This window comes from Ambystoma mexicanum, chromosome 3q (genome assembly GCF_040938575.1).
Source record: "Ambystoma mexicanum isolate Mex_15411 chromosome 3q, UKY_AmexF1_1, whole genome shotgun sequence".
Lineage (NCBI taxonomy): Eukaryota > Metazoa > Chordata > Amphibia > Caudata > Ambystomatidae > Ambystoma > Ambystoma mexicanum.
The window spans coordinates 1,041,987,224-1,042,012,886 of record NC_090926.1 but is presented as its reverse complement, the minus strand read 5'-3'; the positions used below and the strand labels follow the sequence as shown (position 1 = coordinate 1,042,012,886).

The window sequence follows — 25,663 nt, the reverse complement described above, 5'->3', positions numbered from 1 at the left end:
GTAACACGCATTGCCAACAGCCAAGAGACAACCTGGGCGCAATTCTCTTCTCTTGAATTTCTTGAAATTTCAATTTGAGGAAACCTGTAACCCACATTGCCAAAGTCATGAGATTATAAACGAGGTAGCCATTGTGTCCAGCCTTCCTCATGTGGCATACTGGTGTGGAGAATCTTGGATCATGGTAGTTAGCCCTGGTAGGCGAGTATAACAGTTAAAAGAATATTTGTAGAAGTGTGTTTGGGATAAAAAGGTGTGGTGGAAAGAACTTGTTAACTCTATTAACATTTGTACAAACTGTTGCATCGCTAAAGGTAGTTGCTATGCTATCCTGACAAACGTATTCCATTTGATGAATAAGTGTGATAAGCTAATAGTTGTTGTACATCTTAAGGAGAACAATTACCTTAGTTTATAAACTTGTGTTTTGAGGGAGAGACATTTGCCTTACCAAGAAGCACATTGTTGGAAACTAACACCAACTGCTTTGATTTATTTGTTTGTGAAAGAGACATTTCTTTTATCAAGGGGAAGGACGAAGTGGATGGAAAAGACCTTTTGTGTTACACTGAACAGAACTTTGTAGAATCAGAACTTTCTAAGGATATTCCTGAATTGATCCAGGGGAAGGGAGTATACATTTGAACTGTTCTATTGTTTTTTTGAATTGAAAACAACTAAATATTCCTTGTATATTTTTGTTGTTTGTATTAGTGTGAGAGTCAGAGACCTTTTAAACACTAGGTATTTTTTCTTTAGTTTTAGTTAGCTAGGTAGGGACATCCTTGTTAGGCTAGGGAAAGATAGGTGTTTATCTCACCCCTTTTCATTTAATAAATGGCAAACATTGAGAAAACTATACCTTTGTTTCCGTCTCGCATTTCTGACCCCTCACAGTACCCTCTGCTATAATTCTGCCTGCAATTTCAGTGGAATCTAGGTTGGTTTTAACGATGTTATGGGCCACCTGTTTCCCCCATTTAACCATATTTAGTGATTGTGACTTAATTGGTTCAGCGACTGAATCTAAATGATTTTGCACTAAGTCCCATTGTGCACTATTGTAACTGCCGAGCCATGTAGTATTGTTCGCTATGCAAGAACAGAAAGATGTAGATGTGGCTACTGAATCCAATGGAGTCCTCACTTTTTCCCTGGCGATAGCCTCCTCCCATGTGGCCACGGGAAGGCAACCGCTACTTGATCCAGACCCTTGTGTGCCTATATGCCGGAGGATAACATGGGAGGAGATAGTCACCAGGGAGATGTTGTGCCTAATTGGATAAGGCACAGTATCCCCCATTTTCCCATGAGGAAGACTCCCTTGTTACCCAATACCCTAATGGCCTATTGCCATGCATCTGTTCCCCACATAGGGAAAGTAAAGAAACCTTTTCCCAACACTCTCTAGGCCAAACTCCCACCCATAACCTGAAGAGTAAAAACTCTTCAAAAACCTGTTTCAGTTCTAGTTACGCTTCATGTAGAATGGATCTTCTGTGTGGAATCATTAAGAAAGACCTTCCAAGTACTATGAAACCACTCAAACTATCAATGGACATCAATTCCCACAACCACCTAAGTACTGAGACGAGGAGGATGAAGGAATTGATACAGAGCAGCGTAATGAGCGGGCTAGTTGTTGGAAGAAAACACCTGCATGCAGGACCTTTAAATACGGTAAACTATCAGAGAGCCCAGGAGAAGACGTGTCATCTCCATTGAAGGCGGACGGAGGCTAGTGACATGAGCCGATGCACAGAAGCTGGAGGCACGAGCCAGTGTGCGGAAGCTGGAGGCGTGACCCAGCGTGGCAGAGCGAAGGAGCTCGTCGGCAGAGAATGAAAGAAACGTGGCACGAGCAAGGCGTGCCGTTGAGACGCCAGGAACCACAAGAAGGTCCCTGGGTGTCCGACAGCCAGGAGAAGCACTGTTTGCCTTAACAGGAGCTGAAGAGAAGCCAACGTGCAGAAGCAGAACCATGGAAGCTGGAGAGACGTCAGAGCCACCCAGAGTGGGAAGCAAGCGACAAAGTTACACTGCGCAAGCGCAAGCAAGTCCGAAGACAATACACAGAGCTGGTGAGTATGCCAGAGTGGGGGCCCGGGACCTTTCAGTGACTGCACCAATGAGAACATTGTGAAGTTACAGAAAGTGAAATAACGGGAGCATTGTTTGTAAACCAAAAGGCCAGAAGAATTTGAACATCGTGAAATTACAGAAAGTAAAGTAATAAGAAGAATGCAGATGTGGGGAAAGCTTAAAAGAACAGTGAAACAAGTAGATATACCAAGCCACCAAGAAAGATGTATGCTACTTGAATCGAAAGAGGAACTATAAGATATGAAGACCTGGCAAGTATACACCAGGCAGTTGTGAATACAAGAGAAGTCCTGGCAGGGAAGTCCACCACAATAAGAAGTCCTGGCAAGAGAGTACACCAGGCAGTCGGAAGTGCATAAATAGTCCTGGCAGGGGAGTATATCAAGCAAATTGCAAACCTACAAGGAGTGTCAAGCAGAAACAGTGTTTGTTATAAAAGAAGGAACTTTTGTTGAAGAGGCCGAACAGTTTTTATCCAACGGGATTGTTGTGGACCAAAAACGACACAAGAAACTGTTAGACCCAGGGACATGTGTGATACCAGTAAAGAATCCAGGGAAGGGAATCACCCTCTAGAATTAAGGCCCTTTCCATTTTGGAGAACTTTTACATTGGAGCTATTCTAATTGCATTTAAGAACACTTTGTGCAAATATCAGTTTAAAGACATTTCCCTTTACACTTTATTATTTTGTTTCTAGTGTGAGTTGCCGGATAAAACATTTGGATACTAGGACTGACAAAGACAGATCCTTAGTTTATGGTTTTAGGTAGGGAATCTCCTCTTAGAGCAGGGTCAGACAGGCATTTTCCCAACCCGTTTAATTTAAAATGAAAGTCGTTAACCAAAAACATTACAACTTCATGTTTGACTTTCATATCTGACCTCTCACACTTCCCCAAGGGCGATAAGCCTTTTACACTCTTATCAGGTGGTGCTTCAGCATTAGACAACGGGACAACTTCCCGTTTTCTGGTAGTAGCAATGACAAGAGAATCTGTTTTGACATGGCTCCTAATATAAAGAGGGTCTGTTTGAGAGGGTTGAAAAACATTTTCTAACTCAGGGTTAACTGCACGTTTAAAGGATGGTGTAGTTGGTGACGTTTTAATTCTCTTCGTAATGGACTGAAGCAATGTTATAGATTGGCTGGCCGTGTTTTTTCTCGTTTAAAATATCATCCTGAAAGTCTGTGTCCTCAACAGACTCTTGGATTTGTATTTTAAAATTATTAGCTGCTTTCTTAAGCACACTTTGAATAAAAGTTGGTTGTCAATTGGAGATGTGGATCCCGGTTCAGCAGTGATTTCGGGAGACACTAAAAAAGAAATGTCTGGGTCATCCGGGTCATAGTAGGTAAGATCACTAGGATCATAATACCATGTCCCCTGGCCATAATCACCCTGTTCATGGTCATCCTGATGATCTTGGAATACATCATGCTATGGCTGCTGAGTTACACCAATCACGCTATGAGTGGGCGATGTGTGCAATGTGTGTAACCTAGGAGACTTTGCTGGTGGTGCTCCTTCTACTAAAAGACACTTCGGTCTTATAGGGTAGCGTTTCCTAAAGGTTACAAAGGAGGAAACCATGTCCATGGTCTCCTCAAAAAGCTACCAGGACCATGAACCTGTTCTGGGAGTTTCTGCAAGTGGCAAAATGATAGCTTATGGATCAACACTCTGTTTTTTCTTATGTAGAGACTGGGATAAAGGAGAGGTGGACCCAGTATACTCCGGGGTGTTTTACGTAGAGGGTGTTACTGGAGCACGTGTAACAGGTACATGAGTCTCTCTGGTTCCTGAGAAGTTCTGGGGTGTTTTCCTGTGTTAATATCAGGTTTTTGTGTTCTGTCCAAGGTCTTTACTGCCATATGCGGGACGCGAGAGCGGAAGTGCAGCAGGCTTAGGAGTCAGAAGGCCTCGAAGTGCCTTCAGCGACTGTGTGGCTTTTGTTTCAACAGATCTGCCGAGGAACGGGTAGGGCATGTGCGTTTACGCTGCTTGTGTCCCTCAAGAAGAGTGTGCTTATGTGTGTCTTTGTCGCTTGTTGTCCCCATAGCAGTGCGCTGGACCTGCCTACCGGGGCTGAGGACTGACACGTGGGAGTCTGTTGACTCCTCTTGAATGTCTTCAGCATCCAAAACGGATACATAGCTACTTTGGTCTTCCTCATCTGGATCAAAGGCGCCAGTGGGGGATCCGGACTCGGCCTGCATGGCATAGTCCGCCCACCGTTGAGTACGGCTTTGAGCGTCTTGGGCCGAAAGAGCTTACACAACACACGCCTCTCTGGATGGTCACAGGTAAGACATCAGTAACACTATTATGTGGGTCTGTCCATGGGAATTTCCTATTGCATGACAGACAGAAATTAAAAAGTGTTCTATCCATAATGACATGTAAACATAAAGGCAGCTAGAGGAATGTAGTAGAAAGAGAAAGTGAAAAAATGCATTCTGTAAGAGAAATTAATAATGTGCTGTCCCACAATCTGCTAGGTCGAAGCCTGGTGTAGGCCGAAACCATTCACCAAGATGTGGAAGAAATCCAAGTCTTCAGTCGATGGTACCAAATATCGCTTGCTGAAATATGCTCTGAGTGTGTGTCCGTCGAAAGACGCAAGAAATCTGGTTATTAACTTAATTAACAATATCAAAGTAGCAAAAGGGTTAGGTTACTGTCAGACTTCGGCTCCACCTCCCCCTTCTCCTCACCTGAATCTTCTGATATTGAGTCCTTTACCGTAGTCCGGATCCGGGGTCGTTCCTTCTTCTTGTTAGAGATAAGATCCTTAGGAGATCTAACCTTCTTATCGTGCAAGTAAGGTCTGGCCCCTCCGGAGGCCACCGTGGCAGAAGTGGATACCTGCCGTGGGGGGCTCCCAGTGGGCCAGCCTCGGTGCCCAAGGGAAAAAGCCGGAACGGCAGAAAAAACCCTTGAACGAAGATCTGCAGGTAAGGTGAGGAGTGGTTCCAGGCCAGGTATAGGGCAGGTTCTCCCAGGCGGAGATGAAGAAGGTTCAGTTATGATGGATAGAAAGATGAGAGCTTTCTTCAAAGTCAGGACACTTCAGAATGCCGGGAGTGTCAGATGCTTTGGACACCGAAGCAGATAGAGGCCGCAAGCAGTTTAACGTACCGGAAGGCAGAGCGAAGAGCTGAGTGCGAAGGGATTCGCAAGTGGAGAAATGTAAACAGAAGGTAAGCCAGAAGCGGAATGCGAAAGGGATCGCGAGCGGAGAAAAAGGATTCAGAAAGGCAGAGCGTGGAGCTGAGTGCGAAGGGATTCGCAAGTGGAGAAAAGTAAACAGAAGGTAAGCCAGAAGCGGAACGCGAAAGGGATCGCGAGCGGAGAAAAAGGATTCAGAAAGGCAGAGCGAGGAGCTGAGTGCGAAAGGATTCGCAAGTGGAGAAAAGTAAACAGAAGGTAAGCCAGAAGCGGAACGCGAAAGGGATCGCGAGCGGAGAAAAAGGATTCAGAAAGGCAGAGCGAGGAGCTGAGTGCGAAAGGATTCGCAAGTGGAGAAAAGTATACAGAAGGTAAGTCAGAAGGAACGCGAAAAGGATCGCAAGCGAGCAAGGCTGAACACAGTTAGTAGGATACGAGAAACTACATATAACTAGAACACAGAGCGGACAGAAAGGGTAGAGGGACACAGGAGAAAATAACAAGCTCAAGCCGAAAACGAGAGCTAGAAGGAATACTCGGAAAAAAAGTCACGAGCTACTCGGAGCGCTGGTAGAAGTGTAAGCAATACACAGATACAACGCGCCGAGCTGGAGGCGGGGCCTAAATTTATAGTGAAGGCAGCCATCTTGGGTAGCCATCTTGGGTGAGGACTAGAGCGTCCATCGATCCCACAGCTTCCACCCTCGATTCCTGACAGTTACTTACCTGTAACAGTTGTTCTCCAGCATGGATCTGGCATGGATTCACGTTCCCCGCTGCCAGACTGGGAATGCTTGTTAAAAGAAAAACATTTTCACTTTAGCTTTAAAACTGTATTTCTCCTCTAAACCAATACCCGTCCTCTGGTGCATACGGCCACCACCCAATGAAAGTCCTCTCCCTAAGCTCCACCCCTGGTGGCCATATTAAGATTTGGTAAGCATGTAAAGTAGCAGTATGAATCAAGAAGAGCCACTGAGGGGACGGATGGAGGGTTTGCATGTGAATCCATGCCAGACCCATGTTGCAAAGGCGGACGAGGTTGATGTAGGAGGACATCATGCCCAGAAACGACTAGATGGCTCGCACTGTAGCCAACCGTGCCGACAACAGGCACTGTACCTTCCCCAGAATGGCTACCACCCTCTCTTCCAAGGGTGGCGCCAGACATGTAACTGTGTTGAGTCGGGTGCCCAGAATTAGAGCGTTTTACGATGGCTCCAAGCCAGACTTTGGATAATTTATGGAAAATCACAGATCCGTCGGCAGACGGACGGTCCCTGTCCTGTGTTTGCACGCCAACGAGTGGGAGCGGTATCGGACGAGCCAACTGTCCAGCTAAGGGTAGACCTGGATACCCCTGAGACGAAGGTGTGCTGCCCCCTGAGCCAAGCATTTCATAAAGACCCTTGGGGCCGACTTTAGGATGAAGGGGAGCGCCTTGGACTGATAGTGTCGTCCATGTACCACGAACAGCAGGAATGTACGGACTTTGCGATGGATGGGGATGTGGAAGTAGGCGTCCTCCAGATTAAGAGACACCAGGAATTCGCCTTGTACCAGCTGGCCAAGCACATGCTGCAACGTGACCATCCTGAATTTCTGGAACTTTAAGTACTTGTTGGGGCGTCTCAGGTCTAAGATCGGCCTCCACCTGCCTGTCTTATTTCGGTTCAGAAAGTATCTGGAGTACATTCAAGTGCCATCCCCTCTGTATTTTTAACATGGTGCGGCCCTCTTGCAGCAGCTGAGCCACGTGCTGGTCTTATCGAGCCACCAGTGGAATACGAGGACACCGACATTGGAACTCCAAGGTGTCCCCCTCTCTGTGAGCGTCCAGCACCTATCTCTCGGTGAGGTTCTTCCACATGCTGATAAACCTCGCCAGTCGGCCTCCCACTGGGGTGCGCAAGTCGGGTCCGAGACCACAGCCAGTCCAGGCCTGTTTTGAGGTTGGGGCCCTGCCCTGTGGGCAGCGCCAATGCTATCCTCTGCTACCATATGCCTGTGAGCGACCTCTGTACGCCTCTTGCGTTGTGGAGCAAGAAGGTTGATGATAAGGGGCGTTATATCCCTTGGAGGACCTGCCGGACTTTCCTCTCGAAGAACAAAAGGACGATGACAGACGCCGCTGCTGGGTACCTAGGGAACGTGCCGTCTCTGTGTCTGTTTTGATCACGTGCAGAGACTCGACGGTTTTGCTAAACAGGTTCTCACCATCAAATGGCATAGCCAACACTTTGGACTGAACGTACGTACAGTCTGAAGTTGGTGGCTTCGAGCCATCCCTACTGCTGAAGGGACATTTCATTGTCCATCTGCCGGAAACCTGTTCTGCAATGTGCACTGCCAATGTAATGGCATGGTCCGAAGCCACTTCCCCTTCCTGGAACAGCGCCAGAGTTTCCACTTTCTTATCATCAGGTAAGAAGTCCAGAATAGGGCCGGGTCTATATCATAGCTCCCGGGCATAGCTGGACAAAACGGCCAGGGTGTTACCAGATTTAATGGTGGTGGCAGCAGTGAAGATATTTATTTCCCCAATCGCGCCCAGCTTCTTCCCCTCCTGATCAGGGGGGACCATGGACGAAGACGGATTCGCCAATCACTTCCTAGCTGAGGCTGAAGGCTGGAACCCCGTATTTCTTCTTGAGTCTATCCCGTTTGGACAGAGTGGTGCTCAGGGTCTTCATTAGGGCCAAGACTTCCTTCCAGATATCGTCTAGTAAGGGGACGAACATGATGGTCTTCTACCTGGACTCAGGTCTTTGGTAAAGGAATCCTTCCCTTTTAGTCTCTTGAGGACCAGTTGAAACCGCTCCGAGACCTTCGACATCATAGTGTGAAACCAGCCGACATCATCCGGTGAAGAGCCCCTGTGGGGTTCATCTGAGCCAAATGGCTCCGCATCTGCTGGCCAGAAGTCATCTTTGTCGGTGTCCTTGGCCGTAGCTGTATCTGTGTCTGTGTGCGTTGCCAGATCCCCAGTTGGAGTCAAATCATAAGGTGGAGGCAGTGGTGTCGGGTGACACCTTCGGCCTTGTAGGTCCTTTGCCTTGCGCTTGCACCGCGGTGGGCTCCTGGGCTGCGGTCTTGGAGGCCTCCTAGACCGTGCAGGATGCGGAGTGGGGGGCAGTCTCTGCTGGATTTCCGAGACCAGCGCGTGCAGCATTGTCAGTATGTCCAGTGTGAGAAGACTGAGGGTGTTCTCACTGGTAGACCCCAGGGAACCTTTGTTCATGTGGCCAGGGAAGGGCCATCACTCTTGGATCCCAACCCTGGGGGTGGACAAGCGAAGGAGGATCACCTGGGCAAGGGGCCCGTGGAGACCGCAAAAGGAATGCCCTCGGCCGAGACCCGGTATCCCCTTTCCTGCGATACACCCCTAACCGACAAACCCTCCGTGTTTAGGGGCTATTGCCCATCATACCGCAGTACTTCCCTTTAAAAAAAGGAAGGAGAAAACAAATTATCCACCACGACACGTCTGTCCCCCCACCTCCTTCTGACAATGACCTTCCCTCCTCTTCAGCGCAACACTACAAACCCCATAATCCCTGTTTTCTTGTTGACAAAGTTATTCAGCCAACGTTCTTCCAAAAACTGCAACTCATTGCATTTCCCAGAATCCCCTTATCCTCTTGATTCATCTTGTCTTTCAAATACTGTGAATAAAAGGAAGCAACAAGGAGGAATGAGGATTACCCATAGGAATCCCTGGACCATTGACTCCTATGTAGGACCACCATTGTGTCACTAACAAAGACAGGCAAAGTCAGGCATTCCCTTACAACCAGGCATACCTGAACTAAATCACCATTCCCAGGAAGAATAAAAGGCGGGGCAGGAAAGCACACTGAACGAGTAGATGATGCTGGAAGGTGCACAAAGCCAGAGGAAGACTGAAGAGCTGCAGAGACCTGGAGGAGGAGAAAACCACCCTGACACCGGCCCTGTGAGTCCAGGCGATACTGCACTGTGGAGAGGGAGCTGTACCTCCAGAAGGCAAGACCAGGGACAGCTGGGGTTGCTTAGCAGTACCAACGGTAAGACTCCTCCCCCTGGCCAGTCGGTCGAACCCAGGTCTCAGAGGGTCAGCAAAAGAGACCCTGACCCTAGCACAATATTCACTTTTAGCTCCTGCAGCTCCCAATGCCAAATGTCGTTGAATCACTTATTTTAACTCTCTTCTTCCTTGTAAATTAGTATGAAATGAGGATGTATGTACATTTGAGCGTATAGATAACCCCATTGTGTATTCCTTTTGTTTTTTATGTGTTTTTCATTATGTTATAGGAATTAATGGGTTTTAAACTTTTACTTGTATGATGTCTTTTTAGGTCTATGTATTGTAAGACTTCACGTTTGTAGGCATTGGTTGTAATGCCTTTTTTATTATATCTTCTTTGTAAAGTCTCTCTTACTTGTTAAGAGAGTCAAACACAAATAAAATTTTAAAAAAAAAATGTCGTTTTGGGGAGCTTAGAAGTGGGAGCAAAATCCTGACAGTGCATTCTGGGACTGGAAGTCCCAAAACCCTTTTTGAGAGGGGTCAGAGCCCAGTAGAAGGTGACCCTTAAGAACCTTGTGAGAGGCGTCCGGGCCCGCCAAAGAGAGACCCTGCGAACTTTGTGAGAGAAACTAGCACCAGAGATGGAGTGGTCCGGCGCCACGTGGGTGCTCATTCGAAGGTCTCTGGCTAGTGCCCCCTCTCCTGAACCAGGAGAAACAACGAGTGCCAAGAGGCCATAGGGAAGGCCGGCATGATGCGTCAAGTTGGTCAGACAAGGGTCACGTCAAACCCCGTGTACAGTCCTTGGCACATGGTAAAAGTTGTGACATGTTGTGGAAGCAGACGTGAACCTGACTGAGGGACTCCTGCGCATACATTGTTATGAATGAATTGTGCAAAGCCTTACTGGTGGCTTTAGAGAAAGCCTGACTGGGGGCTGAGATTCTGACTTAGATAAAAGGAAGAACCTTAAGGGGTCTAGAATGACTTTGTTGAAATGTGAACTGTGGCAAATGTGAAGCCGACGGGGGGATGCCAAGACAAAGCTAGGGGAAGGGAACCCTGTTTTCTGTCTGATGAGATTTAGGAATCGTGAACTGTGAAACAGGCGTTTGCGCCCGGCTGAGGGGAGCAGCATGTGAACTATGATTTTGTGAAGCTCGCACTTGCCATAGGCTAACAGAGTGACCGAGTGAGACGAGATCGCCGTTCAGAAGTCTCTGTTTAAATTGCCAAGTGCTTTGGGAGGATGACGCTGAAAGAAGGATCGGAGCCCGGCTGAGGGGGATCCTAGGGTGAAGAGTAATCGCCTCATGGGAAGATTTACTGAAGGAACTTTTGTTTTGTTGTTTTTTGGCTTATCAGGCCCTCCGAAGCAAGAAACTTTGTATGAGTAGAGACTTGGTCACAGAACTTGAAGCTCGTGCCGGAGAAGCCCAGGAGTGTGCTGTGCTTAAGAGTCCCGCCTTTTCCTCTGCTAAAAACATGGGAAAGGGAGACTGCGGCCATAACATCCTGACTTATCATTTTGTGAACACTTCTTTCTTTTCTTGTGAACATGATTCCACACTATTTTGTAGCATAGTGGTAAGGATTGGCAATACGTTTTTTAGTATAGGCCCTTTTTATATGACTAGACTCTACTTGAACGGTAATATTCTTATTTGATGGTCGTAGCTTGCTCCCACCTTAAATTTAGGTTTAGATAATGCGTTTATCTCACCCATTGTTACTGTTTAATAAACACCCTTGAACTGTGATCACTTGTGTCCGCCTTGCATTGATACCATGACTTCCTTTCATCCGGGACACGTCCTGGTTTGAAAGGAACAACTGGTGGTGGTCCAGGACTGATGCGCCTTCTTTGGTGAGGCAGTCCATTGAGCTCCCTCCGAGGAGACCCCCACCCCGACCGAGACGGATCCCTGATCCCCTCGTTGGACCGAATAATAATCTTCGGGCAGATCATCCTCGCCTTGGTATTAGCTGCTATAAATCTGCACTGTCTTCTCTGGGACAGCCCGCAGGCTTTTACCCTTCTTAGGATCGGCAGAAGCCTTACCCTTCCCCTCTCCGGAGACTTCTGTGGTGGATGCCCAGGGGTGCTGTCCCTTTTTCAGGGCCCTTCTTAGGCGCTGCCACGGCCACCTCATGCCTTGGTGGCAATGACACTCTAGAAGTAGCTGTCGGCCTGACCGTTGACACCACCTTCGTGTCCAGTCTCCCCTTCAACGAAGAAGTGATGGCCGTTGACGAGATCGTCGACAGGGCGGATGTAGCCTTCATTGATGTGGACGTGGGTGCCGATGACAAAGTCGTTCTGGCTGGCTGAACCGCTGATGATGGTGTCGCCGATGGAGGCAGTGAAGGGTCAACCTTTGATCTTTCCTTCGGTGCATTGTACGATGGTAAGCAGAGTTTAGATGGAGTCAAGGACTTTCTGTTAGAGGGAGCATCCCTCACCGGTTGTCTCGCTATAGAAGTAGCTGGTGACTGCAACCTCAACCTTCTCGCGCTGAGATCCGCAGATGCGGCAAACCCAGCGAGATCAACATCGTGTAGTCTGCCCTTCTTTTGCACACCCGGGACGGGAGCGGGGCATCCTCAAAGGACCTCAACCTCTTTTCGGAGTGAGTATCTTTCTAGCACCAGCCAATCTTGCGGAAGCATGACCATGCCCTGAAGCAGAGTCAGAGGCCTTACCCAATTTCAACCAGGCCGCCAGCCTGCTGTAGCAGTCTTTCTTTGTCTTTTTTAAAAACCCCTGGCAAACCTTGCATCCTTCCTCATCATGGTCCGGATGCAGGCAATACAGACATTTGTGGTGTCAATCTTGGACATACACATTCTTCAATCCACACTTCGCGCAGAGTTTGAAGAGACATCTCTTTTCTTCGGTCATGATGAAAAGGCACCAAGTAGGCCAAAAGCCCAGGCCTTCTCGAAACTTGCTGAAGATCCACAATGTAATATGATCTTTGCCATGCGGTCGAATGAGGACATAAAAATCGATCAAAATGTACTCAAAATGGAAAACACTTGAAATATGAAAAATAGCTCGGAGAGCAAAAAAGGGCTCCCAACACTGACTTGTGCAGTAAAAATCTGAAGATGGCCTCCAGGGTTGGAGTTTAGGGAGAGGACCGTCATTGGATGGGGGCAGTATGACCCAGAGGACAGTGATTGAGGAGAAATACAGTTTTAAAGTTAAAGTTTTAAAAGATAAAGTGAAACTTTTTCCTTTTACTGAGGATTTACAGCCTGATGACAGGGAATATTCATGAGCATGTAAATCCATCCCAGCCCCCATGCTGGAGAAGCTACGGGCTCCATGTAAGAGTGATTGACCACAACGGTGAAAAAAACAGTCTGAGGGACCTCGATGCCTGAAGGACCATGGGTACAGTACACATCACACTGGGGATAGTATTACAAACATGCCCAGTCGAGGTCCTTTTTTGAACTTCGGAAACAAGTCATGCAATTATTCTGCATCTACCACTAGACGTCAGCATATGCAAAGCATTCAAGTCTGCACAGACCCACAAGCCTCGAATATATATATATATATTATCTCCTTACTGTGGATTGCTGCAGCAGGGGTACTTTATATCCCTATTTTACATTTGTCTGGCAACATTCTTTATGCCTTTTTTCATGCGCTCGGACGGGCTGGTGGCAGTGAACAGTGTTCACCATCTTTTGTAGGTGCCCTCCTGTGCACCATCCTTTTTACTGTGAAATGCCATTTCGAACAGTATATACTCAAAATAGCCATTCCATGTGGTTTAAGTCTTGCCTTGGCATCTTGGTTTTTTGCCGTCTTCTTGCCCTCTAGAAACACCAAATAATGTTATGCGCTTTCACTAGTTCCTGCTTCGTTTCCTGGGCAAGTACTTTTTTGTGGATGAACCGTTCAGGACTGGGTTTGGGGCTATCAAGCCGCAATACACATTCATCCAAACCAAAGGAATTCACGTACACTAGAAGAAAATATGTCCAAAGTGCATTAGCCTACTGAGGAAGACCTGGAGGATTTCTTCTTAAGTTTACCAGTGTTGCCCAAGCCAATCACCTGGGCTTGCTGCTGCCTCCCCAATGACGAGGGAAGCCCCTTGATGCCTTCCTGCCCTGGACAGGCGGGAACAACATCAGTGGCTGCGTAGAACAGCAGTTTATTGAATGGTGCTCTCAACAGGACAAAAAACATAAAATAAGGAATAAGCATTTGGGTTCTAAAAGCCAATGAACCGCTTGGACAGTCCCCAAGGAAGTAAACCATAGTCCATTCCATTGTTGACTCTGCACAATGTAAAGTCTTTAAGGTCATAACCTGACCCATTGTAAGCTAACTGCCTGGTATTGTCTTTGGGAAGGTAACTTCTGAACCATTCCATTTAGACTTATCATCTATATGGTTTTGAGGAGGAACAGCTCAGAGGTATTCTTTCTTTTGTCTCTTTCCACAGGAGCTCACTTTCTCCAGAGCTCTGGTCCTCTCTAGGCTGGAATACTGCAACAGCCTCTTTCTATATCTGCCTGCCTCTACTCATCGACCTTTACAACTTATCCAGAACAGGATGTGAGACTTGTCCTCAAGCACAGGGATCGTATCTTTCCAGCTTTGAAATCTCTCCACTGGCTCCCTGTGGCTGCAAAGATCAAGTTCAATACCCTTTGCATCGTCCACAAGGCTTTCTGGGGCCTGGGATCGCGTTACCTCCAACTTTCTCTTACTGAAAATCTTCTTTCTAGAGCTCTCCGCTCATCCACCTCCAACTCTCTTGACGGTCAGACGTTTTGCCAAGCAGAGCATGGGGGGCAGATCTCTCTCCTCGGCTAGGCCTCCCTCTGGAACAGCCTCCCTGCCCCTTTCAAACTTGAGCAGAATCATCTACGGTTTCGGAAGCAACTCAATACCGTCCTTTTCGCTTCCGCTTTCTCTCTTCCTCTCCCCTGCTGATGTCCCTGATTGCTCCGTGTGCTGGTCACCTGGCTACCCTCTGAACTCCGACCAAGGCTCCTGCATGTACAGTTGCCCTTGCACTGTCTCCGGGCTCCCCCTTCACTTAAAGGTCTGTACCTGCAACCCTACAGTCCCTTCTCACTGCGCTTAAGAGCATCAGCCGGCTGCACTTATTGAGTTACCTGCACTTCTCCACTCCGACCCCACACCCCGGCACGTCTCCCATCCCTCTTCCCTGCACTTGCACGATCTGAATGACAGAAGGCTTAGTAAGATCGTTTTTGTCCTCCCTTGTTTCCCCTCCTTGTCTTGTCGCGCCTAAAAACACTTGTGAACAGGCGCATTATAAATGTCATATCATATCGTAACATGTATTGTGTATGGTCTCAAAGAAAAGAAATAAACTCTTCACTCATCCTTTTTTACACTAATCCCCCCCCATGTACCCTACTAGGGGAAGTGTCCATCCAATGTAAGTAAACGTGGGCATCACGTACTTTCTCCAACTAACCACTGACACATCCAATTTTACACTAAGCGCCATGTACTGTCGTCCAAGTAGCAACACTGTTACGTACCACTTAATCTTTAGAGATTCCGTCTGGAGGGCAATACTGGGCATTCTGGCGGATGAAAGGGTTGTTGGCCTATGCAGTGGGCTGCCCATCTGCTGATAAGGCATCACTGCTGCTACAGTTACCATCCTGAGCTGGAGCTTGGGTCTCTGCAGATCCCAGACTTGTGGCCCAGGAACATCACTATTGCTCTCAACTGTGAACAGGGCCCTTCCTGGAGCCTGTTTCTTGCACAGTATGAGTCAGGCCTGCTGACCCCTGAATGGGGTTTATTCGCAGCATTTCTATGCTTGCTGAGTCCAGGCGGTCCATGCTTGTAGAACAATTCAATGTGTCTGCTGTCCTAAGGAGTCTCGCTTGTCAAGCTGCAAGTCTGTCGATGATGTCCCAGGACCGTAATGGCTGCGTAGCCAGACCCAATCTGGACACCATCTCCAGCCACTGCACCTGCAACTCTGGGACTCCCACAACCCCTGGCAATTCTGGGTGCCCTTGGCCTGGTCATCTAAAAAATTGCAGTTAAGGTAGGTCAGCGTACCTGACTGTTTTGGAGCCTCCCATCCCTGTAGGTAGGGTTTGCAAAAGCACAAAGCAATACCTTTTCCTGGCTATGATCAGTGAAGGTCTTGGCAACAGCCCCCTCTTCCCCCATGGGTAACCCCTAGCATGGTGGGATAAAAAGTGTACCCCTAATTTCTGCTGCTTACTTGCTTTTTACAAGAGGTGTTTTTAATAGACATTTGAAACATCTGTTCACTTTGGAAACACTTGTGCAGGGAAACTTTAGACTTCCTAACCCTTAACCACACCGGCTCCCGAGACCCTAAACAGTTTACTTGCCAAGTTATAAGTTGCGTTGTGATATATTGTGTTCTCTTGCCACTTTGCTGTTATAGCTTGTGCACGGTTTTGTTGAATTGCTTTTAAATGTTCTAGAGGGTAAAGTGTGGTGTAGTTTCATCTTGGGATTGCTAACAGTGTATATACGTGTAGAGGAGTGTTGTTTTGAAGTGTGTAATATACTTAAGTTTCACCTGCATTTGTTTCAAGGTGTAATAGTATATTTGTATATTTATATATGCTTCATCATTACTTGGCCATCTCTGCAGTGTTATCTGTACTTACACACCAGCCCCATATCTCCTGAAGTCTGTCTTGCTGCTCTGCATACTTTACCTTGTGAGAATGTGGCTACACTAAGGGCCTCATCACGAGTTCGGCGGTTATGCTGCGGTTTTCCCGTCAAACATAAATAGCTTTAACGCCAAGCCCCCCCGGCGGATAATCCGTCAGATCACAAGTTTTTGTGAATGCGTACAGGGACATGGCGGTAGCGCAAATAGCGCACAACGGGTAGAACCCGTAAATCCGGCGCACCGTGCGCTACCACCATACTACGCTAATAGCACGCGTGGGAAACGCGTCACCGCCGGAACGGGAAACAAAGCGACGGCCATCTTGGAAATCACAATCCATCAGATATCACAGCTCCTGGAAGCCATCCACCCCGCTGAACACCAAATCACGTCACAGGAGCGCACCAGGGGCAAGTATGCCCTGGACAGGGTGAGAAAGCCCAAATTTAGCGACCAGGACCTGGCTGTACTGGTGGAGGAGGCCGAGATCCATCACGAAGAGCTGCAGCAGCGCAAAACCAGTGGCCAGTGCAGAGCACAGATTTGGCGCAACATCAGCCAAAGGGTCACTGCAGTGGGGCGCGTGCCCCAGGATGGGGAGGATTGCTGCAAGCGCCTCAACGATCTGCGTGTGAGAGTCCGCGGCATCCTCTCACAGCACAGGAGTGCAAAGCAGGGGCACTGGAGGAGGGCCACCACCACCCCCACCCGAACTCAAACCTTGGGAGGAGAAGATGAGTGCCCTGATTGACATCGGCACCATCGAGGGAATTGGTGGAGCAGAGGCAGGCACTGGCATTGATCCAACTGCAGGTGAGTCCCACCCCAAATGCATGCAACTGAAAAATGCATGCAACTGAAAGTACCACAAATGCAGACCCTGAGTGAATGAATGTGAAGAAATGTGTGTGAGGCACTGCAGACACCCATAAGTGACCCCTTGATCCATTGAACCGTAGTGCTGCCTAGACTACCATGCACGTGCAGTGCATCAATAGAAAGGGCAGGGGATAGACATCCATAGCCATGGGAGAGCTACGTAGAGTGTGAGTGTGCAAGAATACACCCCCAGGACCCTGAGCGCAGTGCACCCCAACCCTGCATGTAATCTTGTCACACAAACATTCCCATTCAGTGCACCTCCACACTCACACCAAGCACCACATGGCGACTGAACAAAATGCAAGTTGAATGCATAATTGATACTGTCTTCAATCCCACTTGATGGCATGAACTTCATGATACTAAAGTAGGTTGCCTTGTACTCAAACCACACCCTATGTACCCCACAGGCACACGGCAAACCCCATGGGATGAAGATGATGGGGAGGAGGCCACACCATAACGGCGCCCGAGGCAGCGAGCCTCCACCAGCACCACCACCTCACAAAGGGGCCGCACGGAAGGGAACCGACGCAGGCCACCTCCCACTTCACCACAACGCAGCCCTACCAGACCGCTGCAGCACCCACATGTCCGCAGGGAATCCACGGCCAGCTCGCCCCAAGCCACCAGGCATAGCTCCGATGCAGAGGGACTCACCTGTGGATCGGAGCCCGACGTGGGAGTGACACCTCCACGTGGGCATCAGGCAGGACGTCTGCATTCACCCGGAAGCAGTGACGCTAAAGGGATGGTCACACCACAGGAGACCCCAGGGCCAGGCACACAGCAAGCACAAACCCCACGTGTGCATGTGCATGGTGTCCGCACACCACAGCCAGACGAGGACACGCCACCAAATGCAGCCATGAAGACCGGCACTCAGAGCCCGGCAGCCCAATCCCAGCCGGCAACATGTCCCCATGCAGTCCCCCACCCCAACAGCGCACACGTGGCAGGCCGGCACCTGCCACACCAGGGGTACCCTTCATCACGGGGGCAGCAGTGATGGGCCGACTGGACGTGATTGAGGCCAAACAGGCCAAAGTTGAATCTATGGTCAAGGTGCACAGCCGGCACATCAAGGCTATGAGTGCATCCATACGCCATGGATGCAAGTAGATAGTGCGTGACAATGCGTGCACACGCAGAGTGGTAGAGCAATGCACCGCAGCCCTGACAGGGTTTGGACAAAGGGTGAGGCAGTTGTGCGAGCCAGTGTCAGCACTTGCTGAGCAGACAAGGGAGGGGAACAACCTTCTCCGACAGCACATGCAGGCAACCAGGTCAGTCCCTTCAACGTTCACCACACCCACGGAGGGTTCCCTTGAGCCGTCTCCTAGGCGCCGTTCAATGCGCCTGTCACGGCTCGCTCCCTTCGCTCCCGTTCCCGTCACTTTGGGGCATGTTTTGGAGTGTTTTCCCTACTGGACATTTCCTCCGAACCTTATGCTACAGTGCTGTGATGAATTGGGAGCGCTAAAACCTTATTTTCCAAGTTACTTCCCTTCTGGATCCATTCCAGGTTTTTGGCAGCCAGAATGCTACGTTAATCTAATGACTATGCTTCCCAGAATGCCTGGCTCACTGCCTCACCTCCTCCCTTGCAGGACAAGGTTGGGTGGAGGATAGGCAACACCTGTGGCTGCAGGTGCAGCAGGTGGCACACCTGAGGGGTGTGCTCGTTAAGGAGCTTTAAAAGCCTCAGTTTACTTCAGTCCAGCGCTGGTCATTGTTGCAGTGTTCCTGTTGTGACTGGTCCCTTGTTCTTGGTTCCTAGTTTTTGTGCCTGGTTCCTAGTTCCTGTTTCTTGTTCCTCTGCCCTGGATTTCGGATGTATGTGCTTAATTGATTTCTGCTTTCTGGATTTCCCTTTCTGTCTTTCTCTGTCTGCAGGCAGCCTTTCTCTGTGCTTTACCCTTTGATACTGCCCAATTTGCCTGTGTTCTCTGTTTCTTTGAAGCCGTCCTTTGCTACTGAAAAACTTGATGCATTAGTCTTTCCCTTTATAGATTTAGCTTCCTGCCTTTTCTCCTTGGATGGGTGGGAAAGGTTTCCTTTTGCGATATCATTTTCCCTGCTCCTGATCCTTACTTTCTATTGGGATCCATTCCATGTTTTCCATTGCACTTCTGCATCTAATTCACATTGATTATTAGGTGTTGGGTGCTGTTGTAATTAGTCCCAGTGTGAATGCCCTTTGTTTTCCTCACTATTCTATAATCACTATTCCTACTTGCCCCTTGACTAGGGTCTTATGTATTTAGTTTCCTCCACCTATTGCTGTTATAGCCTTCAGGGTCCCAGCTTGATCAACTGGGTTTGTGGGTTTACTGACATTCAAGTGGTCTTTCCGGTCCTCGTGAGTACTGTTTCTAAATTCCTTATTCAGTATCATCCAGAGTGTCAGCTCACAGATCCTGTCCTTGCTTGCCCTCTACGTGGGCTTAGCGCTGTCAGTATCTGTAATAGCATAGTGGGTAAGGAGTTTGCCGACTTTCCTTTCAGTCATAAGGAGGTACTAAGTGCTTACCCCACATCCCTTTTCATTCACACTATTTGCACTCCTGGGGTTTAGTATACACAAGTCTTGGGTATTGTATGCACGTTGTTAGATTCAAAGTTGTTCACTGTATGATTCTGTGCACATTTCCCTTGCCATATTCATTGCCTTCTTCCTTTCTTAACAGCGCCACCGGAGGTCACACACACCAGAGGGGCCTGGACAAGGAAAGCGCCCACAACCATCCTAGTCGGACATGGCATCGTTGTGGGTGCCCTGGTAACAAACATGCACCTACCTGCACTGTTGTGGGGAGTTCACTGGGGGGAGGGGGTTTGTGTGTGCTGGGTGTTCACTGGGGGAGAGGGATTGTGTGCTGGGTGTTCACTGGGCGGAGGGGGGATTGTGTGCTGGGTGTTCACTGGGGGGAGGGGGGATTGTGTGCTGGGTGTTCACTAGGGGGGAGGAGGGATTGTTACACTGAGAATAAATCATGTTTCAAAAATCACAAATCATGGACAGTAGTGATTGTGAAAAAGTGCTTTTTAATGTTGAAGTGACATTTGTTAAATGTAGCCGTCACCCGTTTAAAAGAAAACATCAATCAATCCGTGTCTGGGCAACCTCCCCTCCCTCAGCCCACGTGCAACACCTTCAGGCACGACATCACCTTCACTCCCATCCTCAGGTAGCTGCACATGAGCATCAGGGGGCAGTGGCACATTCCTGCGACAGCAGATGTTGTGCAGCATGACACATGTCAGTACAATGTTTCTAACTTTTTCTGGTGCATACATCAATGCCCCCCCCCCGTACAGTCTAGGCACCGGAAGCGTGCCTTCAGCAGTCCAAATGCCCTCTCCACGCAGATCCGTGTTCGAGCATGGGCAAGGTTGTATGCCCGTTACGCTGCAGTGTGTGGATGACGCACAGGGGTCATGAGCCATGTGTACTGGGGATATCCAGAATCATCTGCAGGGGAGAGAAAGTAGGTTTGGGGACAAGGTAAGTTCAGTGGGTGTACAGGGCTCAGTCATCAGTGTCATCTTGCCATACTTGTCATTTGGTCAATAACATTGTGGAGTGTGCTGTGCTACGAGCAGCATTGAATCAATGAGGTACTCACAACTTGGTACGCCTCTGTTTCAGTATGTAACAGTACTCATTCACTTGTCACTGGGTAAGGGGCCCTTCCATCTGCTTCTGCATGCGAGAAGTGGCTACCTCATGTGTCAATGCCATTCCCTTTGGCTGCAGTTGCATCTATTGGTTGTCACTATTCTGTACTGTTATCCATGCATTTCATTGGCCATTCAGGGGACAGGGTTTGTGGGATGTACATTGCCATTACTCAGACTACTTATGTGTGGTGCATTTGTGGATGGGGAGACTTTTGTGTTACATATGCATGACTGTCGGGTGGGCTGGGTGGGATGTCTGTACTGTGTCAGTGTTGGAAGCCATAGTGCTACTCACACAGGAGGCTTTGTGGTGGTAGGCCTTCCATATGTCACTGTGCTGCCACATGTCTTTTACATCCTGAATGGATGTCTCTGCTGTGTTGGACATGTCCAAGGTTTCACGTGCAAGGTGCTTGATTGGAAATGCTGCACTGATGGTGCTTCCTATTGACATTCAGGGATTTCATTGCGTGTGACCAGCCCCATCAGTTGTGGATTAACATGCATTATGGTATACATTTGTACTCACCCAGCAGCCATGCGTTTTGCCCTCGATGCCTTTCCATGTACGCTGGCAGGGTACTGTTGTGCAGGACCATGGAGTCGTGGGTGGATCCTGGGTAGCGGGCACAGCAGTGGCTGAAGGTGACGTCAGGGCCACATGTCATCTGCACATTCAGGGAATGGTACTGGTTCTGTAGGCTGCCTCATGTGCTTGGGGTGGTACGAGTGCTACATGTGTGCAGTCCAGGGCTGCTATTACATTCGGGACTTGGGCAATGGCATGGAATTGACCCTTCAGCTGGTTCACCTGTGCCTGTGTGGCTGGCAATGCGATGTGCTCATTCACATGGTTCAACAGTGTATCCAGCACCTGTCCCAGCAGGGCACTGAATGTGGACTGGGCCATGCCATGCATCATGGCAACGGTGGGTTGGTAGCTGCCAGTCCCGAGGAATTGTAGCACAGACACGAGCTTCCCTAGCAGAGGTACTGCTGTGCTGATGGCTCTGCGGCTGCCGATGTCAGCCTGGATTGTGTCCAGCAACTGGGTGATGGTTGCCCTGTCCAGCCGATATTCAGTCACCAACTGGCCATCAATCAGGGCCCAGGGTGTTGGCCTGACCCTGGGGATGGCTGGCCACCCTGCTGGTGCTGCTCTCCTCCTCCTTCTCCTCATCCCCACCACCCCCTGCACTCCCAGGGCCCTGGCCTGGTTGGCTGGCCTCTGTAGCTCCAGGCACAGCAAGTAGAAGTCCACATCAAGGGTCCCGGCTCCAAATGGTAGTATGGTGTTTGGAAGTGTGTGTTGTGCATGGGTGGGTCCTTTGTAGGCCTCTGATTTGCATTGGTTTCACCTGGGCCCTTATTGCTGTCTCCTCCCTGCTCCTACTGGTGGAATGGTGTTGGGGAGGGTGTGTTGTGCGTGGGTGAGTCTTTTGTAGGCCTCTGATTTGCATTGGTTTCACCTCGGCCCTTATTGCTGTGGCCTGTGTTCTTTTACCTCAAGCTTTTTGCTGGGGTTATTTTCGGCAGATTGTCCGCCGCTTTTCTGGCGCTAATTGCGCCTACGCCGGATTCGTGATTGCAATGTTTTAGCACGAATGGTTACTGGCACTTTTACAGCCGACGCTTGTACAGCCGGCTGTACTTGCGCCGGTTGTAATGGCGCCGGCGGTATTTGGATTTGTGATCCGATGGACCCTTAAAATTGGCGCTGATAGCGTTATCGCCGATTTTAAGGGTTACTGCCAAACACGTGATGAGGCCCTAAGTATCTATAATCGTGTTCACCGACTAGGTTGACTTCTTACAACCCTTCCAAAGAGCCATTTCTGAAAATCCCTTGAAATAACAATGCTTAACCTTAACCTCTAAACTGTTTTCTTGTGCCCACTGAAATCAGTGGTTAATCTAGCCAAAATGTTTTGTTTTATAGATATTAGGCCTTGAAAAAGGCCCAGTTAGGTATGAAACACATTTTGCCCATACTTCGAATCTAACACACGAGTTAAAAACAACAGTGCATATAAAGCTCTTCCATTTCCACCTGGACTCATTGTGCCTTAGGAGGCAACTAAACCAAAAGATATGGTGGGTGGCTCTCTGGGTATAGGCCCTCCTGATATTAGCTTTACGAGATTACTTCTTGCCACAGGATGGAGGTGTTTTTGAGTTCCATAAATCCAAATACCTTGTGTGTTGAGAGTGTGCAATTGCTCTTCCAACGTGCATATCTGACATTTAAGCTTTGGACATTATTGCAGAGGAAAGTCAACAAAACCCAATGCTCTGCACTAAACAATTTCACAAACAAAACTGGGGGTCCTTGAAGCAGTACAATCTGCACATAGAGACCATGAAAATGACAGTGGTGCACAGTACAAATCACAACATAGCATACAATGGTCAACAAAAGAAAGCACCAAAACAAAAGCCATTTGTAGAAAACTAAATAAAGCCTAAAAAATATTTTCATCTAGTGTATTTGAATTCCTTTTGTTTGGATGAATGTGAATTTGAATTAATCCATTGTCCTACGGCACACCGTGGGCTGCTTATTCCGCCTGACCCCCTCCTGTACTTCCGCCTCAGCATTTGTTCAACACTGTGCCAATATGTATCCAGAGTGCAATACTAGCAGTGCCTCGACCCCCAATGATACTAAAATTGTGTAGTTGAAATCCCAGTTCTTTCTCCACAGCTTTCTGTGAAATTAGTGAACAGTCAACGTTACGTGTACTAAATAAGAATTCCTTAATGCACACTGCAGATTCCAGCAATCCCAGTAGGTTCTACATTCCTGAACATGCCCCTTCAATGAGTAAGGTACAACTCCAACAGTGCCCACTCCCCACATTACAGTCAGAACGGACTCACCGTGGTGTACTCAAAGTAGTAAAGGCAGTTGTCGGTCAGAATAAACCAGCGTCTTTTCCAGGTCTTCACGCGCCCACCTGTGAAGTGAACAGACGGACGTTCGACAAGAAGGCCACAAAGCAAAGCACGAGGCACAAAGCAGGAAGGTTTAATTGTAGGAGGGAAGAGGCCACAAAGGCAAGAGGTGCAAGGGTTAGATGCAAGGGAAAATCCTAGAGGCTTACAAATGTTATAAATGTTACATAGTTCAAAGTGAAACGAAAAAACAAAAACATACAGAGCAAGAACTGAAGCATTTGCCCAATGCAAGAACCGTTGCAGCACAAGCGGGGCACATTTTTGAAAAGCCAGGCACACCCAAAAGCCAGATGGGAGAAGGAGCAGACACAAAAAGGAGGGATGAAAGTGAGCTGGGTGGAGGTAGGCAGCGTGGCATGGGATGGAATGAAGCAAAGTGTAAAGAACAGCAGCAACATATACAATCCTAGGGAAGAGTGCACCAAGTGATGTGACCACAGTGGTTCTCATGAACAGGCGGAAGCAATTTAATTTCTGGGATGAATCCCTGGCAAACGTGAAGTGCTTTTAATATAGACTTCGTGTTGAAGGATGAACGCAATATCTCTATGTGTAACCTCTGTGCCTACTGAGATCACAAAACAGTGTGCATGGATGTAGATCTGGCACATCATTCAATTATAGCATGAAAGACAACTCAAAGCATCCTACAGCAAAATAAGGTTAGTCTGGCACTGTCCCTCCATCTCTAGCAGCAACCATGTCCATCACTGGCAACAGGAAGTTCTTTAACTGGTCATCGCCCATATCTATGCTTGCATTAGTACTGAATCTGTCCGGCATAGAGCAGCGACATCAATCTGAAGCCTACTTAGTTATTAACCAGAGTTAAGTGGAGATGCCGCCAATGAACAGCCAATTTGAGGCGTACTAATTCAAAATTCCCTGATGCATACTGCAGATAATATGTTCCGCTCTCTCTCACACACACACACACATACATGCCACGGTAGAGAAGGCATCACACTCAGATGACAGCTACTGCGCTCAGGCAGTACCAATGAAAGTTTCCCTGGTGCACAGATCATGTATAGCACTTGCATATAAGCTTCACATAAGGGCAGAAAAGGGACATCACAGGCAATTGCAATGCAAACGTTCATCATTTTCAGGCCAAGTAAAACCAGTCAGCAGCACTATACGGTTCCCTCACACACATGGTATGTACAGCTGGTCAACAGCAGTGCAGTCTTTCCCACAACCACATGGCAGGAGAAGCCTGTCAGATGCATTGCAAGCTTCCATGAAGCACAGGACAAGTATAAGATGGGCAGAAGCAGAAGTACAAGCTGATGATGTAATTACAGAAGCATAGGTACATGCAAACGTGCATAGGAATATCGGTAATGGCAGTCATGAGCGTATCTGGGAGGTAGAAGGCTTGTGAAAGGGGAGGGGCCTACCCAGCACACCTGCCGGCTGGAACATCTTATTAATGCATAATGATGGCATAGCTGAAGTGACAGAGGAAATATCACAAGCAACTGCATTAAGCACAGGGACAAATGTGACTCGCAAGACAGAGACAGGGGGAGCAACGGTTTACTGAATGGTGTTCCCAACATGACGACAAACATAAATTAAGGAAGAAGCAAATGGGTTCTAAAAGCAAAGGAAGCGCATGAACAGTCCCCAAGGAAGCAAACCCTGGCCCAATCCATCTTAGACTCTGCACAATGTGAAGTCTTTAAGTGCTTAACCTGACCCATTCTAAGCTGACCGCCTCGTATTATGCTTGGGAAATTAACTTTTGACCCATCCCATTTATACCAGTCATTCATATGGTATTGAGGAACATCTCCCATTTGAGGACAAATCTTGTGTATGGTCCCAAAGAAAAGAAAGATCCCCTTCACTCAGCTTGTTTTTAATACTAATACCCATGTACCTTAGTAGGAGAAGTATTGATCCAATGCAAGTAAACCTGGTCATCACATACTTTCTCAAACCAACCACTGACACACCCAACTTCACACAAAGCGCTGTGTACTGTCGTCCAAGTAGTAACACTGCCACACACACCCTTAAGCTTTAGAGATTCGGCCATATTGGGAGTTATGGGTCCTGAAGAACGATTCAATGGCCTAGTTGCAGCAAGGGCATTTAACAAGCTTTACAGACCCGTATCACCTGTACAGGCATAGGGTGTGGGCTATAATGCCATTATAAACCCT

At 48.2% G+C, this 25,663-nt stretch overlaps 1 protein-coding gene across 4 annotated transcripts in view; it reads right to left on the bottom strand.

The window, feature by feature from the left end:
- CYTH1 (cytohesin 1) overlaps positions 1-25,663 on the bottom strand; it is a 914,859-nt gene that overhangs the window by 73,678 nt on the left and 815,518 nt on the right. For 3 of the 4 annotated variants that reach the window (XM_069655238.1, XM_069655237.1, XM_069655239.1), the window contains exon 10: positions 23,412-23,490. In XM_069655238.1, the coding sequence (XP_069511339.1) occupies positions 23,412-23,490 (79 nt within the window). The remainder of the gene's footprint in view (positions 1-23,411; positions 23,491-25,663) is intronic. The other variant, XM_069655235.1, reaches the window with a different exon arrangement.